This window comes from Glycine soja, chromosome 14 (genome assembly GCF_004193775.1).
Source record: "Glycine soja cultivar W05 chromosome 14, ASM419377v2, whole genome shotgun sequence".
In the NCBI taxonomy this organism is placed as follows: Eukaryota; Viridiplantae; Streptophyta; class Magnoliopsida; order Fabales; family Fabaceae; genus Glycine; species Glycine soja.
In genome coordinates, this window is record NC_041015.1 from 29,348,587 (window position 1) to 29,352,628 (window position 4,042).

At 31.8% G+C, this 4,042-nt stretch overlaps 1 protein-coding gene across 1 annotated transcript; it reads left to right on the forward strand.

The window, feature by feature from the left end:
• Positions 1 to 1,401: 1,401 nt before the first annotated feature.
• On the forward strand, positions 1,402 to 2,294 carry LOC114383556 (probable calcium-binding protein CML44). Its single transcript, XM_028343248.1, has one exon. The coding sequence runs from the start codon at positions 1,521 to 1,523 to the stop codon at positions 2,010 to 2,012; it is 492 nt and encodes a 163-aa protein (XP_028199049.1). The 5' UTR covers positions 1,402 to 1,520; the 3' UTR covers positions 2,013 to 2,294.
• The last annotated feature ends 1,748 nt before the right edge of the window (positions 2,295 to 4,042 follow it).

The following is a 4,042-nucleotide window of genomic DNA, read 5'->3' on the forward strand; positions in this document are numbered from 1 at the left end:
TTCCGTCAGTAAAATCCGTCAGAATTATTTTAATTTATGACAGAATTAAATCCTTCAATAAAATTAAATATGAGAATTAACTTTTTAAATTAATGTATAACTAATTAATTTTGTTTATATCGGAAATATGTATCTAAAGTTTGGACTTGGGACGATGGGTGAAGAAGCAAGAATCGGGGAGGCTAGGGATTCAATTAGAATAAATGAGATGATTTTTGTGAAAATATAATTTTTTTTATCATCATGTGAAAATATAATTTAAGTCTGCCATTATGAGATTACTTTCTTTTTTTCTTTGTTACTAAAGAAGTAAGAGACTTATCCCTTCAAAGATGCCACAGGACGCCTGAAAAACATTAGCACGGGAACAAAACGCTTAAAACTGTTAGGAAAATTATATTATTCTATAATATTTTCTTACCATATTTTTTTATTGATTTTTTTCTCTCTCCTTTTCTTAATATTATATCATTTTTTTAGTACACTCTTCCATTTGTTTCCATTTAGATATTTTTACTCTATCAATTAATTAGAAATAACTTTTAATATAATTGGACTTGGATCCTCTATTGTACACTTTTAATATATTTTACAGTATACCGCCATATAAGAAAAGATCTGTTTTAGTTATATTTTTTAAAGTAATTATTATGAAAAGTCAATAATAAATTTTAATTATATAACAATTTAAAACTAAATGATGATATGAAACATCATTACATTATTAACAGATTCCAATTCAATTCTACAATTACATTATACAAAAACAAATCTACAGTTAAATTATACAAAAAAGTAATTTCTAAACACAAATAACGAACGAAAGAGAATATTATAGCAAAAAACCAAAGATAGCACACAATATTTGGTGTATGGGCATATAGTAATGTCTGTCTCCAGAAGTCTCCACGTCTACGTCTATCTGACACGTGTAACATCTAGATAAGTCCGGAACAATTGCACCACACACGCACTGAACACGCATTTGAATGCACACTTTGTCGGTTAAATTCCCGTATTTACAAAACCCAGTCCAAAATCAACTTCAAAGTGACCCTAGAGAAAAAAACCATCTACAGTACAAACATACATACAAAATGGCAGTATTGTTGTACCCAAATTACGGAAGTATTTAACAGTAAAAATTAAAGACTTAGATCAATTAGACTCATAATTCTAGAAAATTCAGCTCATAAATATCCTCTTGGAATAACCGAAAAGTTGCTTTCAAGGCAAAGGCTGTGAAACTTCCTTCAAATTGCCTCAGACTTGCATCATTCTCAGCCACATCATCAATAATATCATAAGTCTGAATTGAATTATTCTACGATAATCAATTTCCTGCACACATAAGAGAAAGTGGTCCCTGCATATTTGTGTGTATATATATAAGCACTTCATGTCTTGCATACATGTATCAGCAATTGAGCATATAATATAACTGTTGCGAGCTTTGAGTTTGACTAACTATAAACAAAAAACTTCACTATATTCAAATACCCTTTTGTTTTGTGTACAAAATGTGTCCACTAACACCGAGTGACTTGCTGCGGATTTTCGAGAAGGTGGACATGAATGGCGATGGGTTTTTGAGCCTTGAGGAGTTGAAGATGCTGCTAGAGAAGACAGGGTTCGGTTATAGCATTGAGGAATTGGAGTCTTTGGTGGGAAAGAAAAGCCTCGACTTCAGTGAGTTCTTGTTCTTTTATGAATCTAGGTTGAAGCAGAACAATAATGGGGAGAAGGAATTAGGGGCTAGTGGGGGGGATGATAGTGATGAGGTTGAGGAAGTGGAGAGGGACCTTGTCAAGGCTTTCAAGGTGTTTGATTTGGATGATGATGGGTTCATCACAAGCCAAGAGCTTGAGTGTGTGTTGAAGAGGCTTGGCATGTGGGATGATGAAAGGTGTGGCAAGGATTGTGCATCCATGATTTGCTCCTATGACACTAACTTTGATGGCAAGCTTGATTTTCAGGAGTTTAAGGGCATGATGCTTCTTACAACTTCATGATTGTTTAATTTTGTGCCAAGTTTTACAGTTTGCAAGTTTCACTACCAAGTCATTATTAAGATATGTATGGTAGTGGACATTCTTCCTGGCCTTTACTTTTTGTGGTTTATTGTAATTAGTGATAATAATCAATCGCTACACGTGCTATGGCATACAAAAGTGTGTTATTGCTACTGTTTGTAAATTGAAACTGTTCAACAAGTGCTGAACATTAAAATAGTAATGCAAAGTTGTATTTGTATAGGCTATCATATGATCAATACTCTGTAGTTACGAAACTAAGAATACTTTTTTTTAGCTAATAAACTACGAATACTCTGACTAAGGTAGAAACAGAACAGAGAATATGCAGCTTCATTAGTTTTTCGAGGTTATATATGAATATGACAAAATGAGCTTTTCATGTAACCCTGCTAAAAGTCTTAGTTAATGCAGATTGTTACCTTCATATGCGAAATATTACAGAAGTTCCGCAAATAGGCTTCTTATTGATCTTTTCTTTATGCACATTGTTTATGGAATAAAAGTTTTTTGAGTGACAATATTATATTACAGTTGCAAAGGAAGTATTTACTAGTTTTGTTGATGAAATTTGATTGATCATTTTTTAAGAGACACTTTTTCTCTGTATTTTTTATCATAAATTTTAAACTGAAAACCTTGTATAAGGAATCTAAACTTAATTTTACTTGGATTAGTGACCTGTTAATGGAAAGAAAAGATTTAACGGGGAAAAGAGTGTAGTCATTGCTATAGTCATGCAATTCCTCACCTTTTGCCTTTATTATTACAAGTCTTTCTTTAAAGAGGATTTGAAATTATTTTTATCAAAACTTAATTGTTAATTTATTAGTTTTTGTTAATAGAGAGATCGAATTTGCGATTTTTTTTTCTTAACCGCCCAACAAATCTTATGTTTTCAAAGGATTTGAAATGTTACATGGTTTCCGTGAATTTGGTACGCGTAGAATTATTGTGAATTTTTTTTTTGTAATTATGTTTGGTGGAACCAGGGTATCTAGAGCTTCTCATTTGACTCCAACTAAATGATGAAGTACTGTACAATGGTGATTAATTTTGTGAGTGATGGAAAAAGTCCAGTATTACCCGGTGGAAAAATCTAATTTAGTATAGCTATGAATCAATGAAACTTACCAAAAGGATTATTTTAAAAGTCATAGCGCGCAAAAGACACTGCAACTGAAAAATGAATATTAGGTTGACATAGCAAGTCTTTTTCTTATAAAAAAAAACCGTCAATTATTGATAATAATTTTTCTAAACCCTTGGGCGGTGAATGCGTGCCACATATGTCACGTAAATGAAATACTGATAATGATATATTATGTATACAGGGAGTGTACCGTACGAGAAGTTCTCGTTAGTAGTTATACGAATTAGTTTTGACCTTCTAGTTTGTATAGTCATTAGTCAAGGTTTTTATCATAAGAAATTTTGTGATAATTATTATGAAAAATCAATAGACAGTGTACTCATCCTTAAGTTTCAATATTTTTATATGATAATAATTCAACTTGTCATTTCAGTATGAGAAATCTTCGACCGTCCACGGCAATTTATTATCATCCACAACCATGGTGTAAAAATACTGTGGGTATATGGTGTCCATGTTTGCAACGCAGCACTTCCTCTGTAACTTCTTCACCATTATTGAGTATATAATTGAAGGGCTTTTTTGTCCTAACTCTTTTAATTATCTAAAGCCTTAATTTCTAGCGTTCTGATCATATTCTTTTTGAAACCTTCACAATATATTTTTTCTTAATTTCTTCAGTTCCTAATGTTTCCATGCCTTGCTTATCTTCCATCTGCGTGCCCTCCTATGAGTTTTCTCTTTTCTTCTTCTTTTTAGTTTTAAAAATTCAGACCAACAAGAACAAGGCAGATTCTTCTGGCTAGAACGTTATCAAATTTTAAGCAGACTCTTATGGTAATAAGTTTTACTTTAAATTTGTGATTCCAAAAATTCTCACTTCATCAAAGTTTATTACTCTTGATTTGTGGATGGT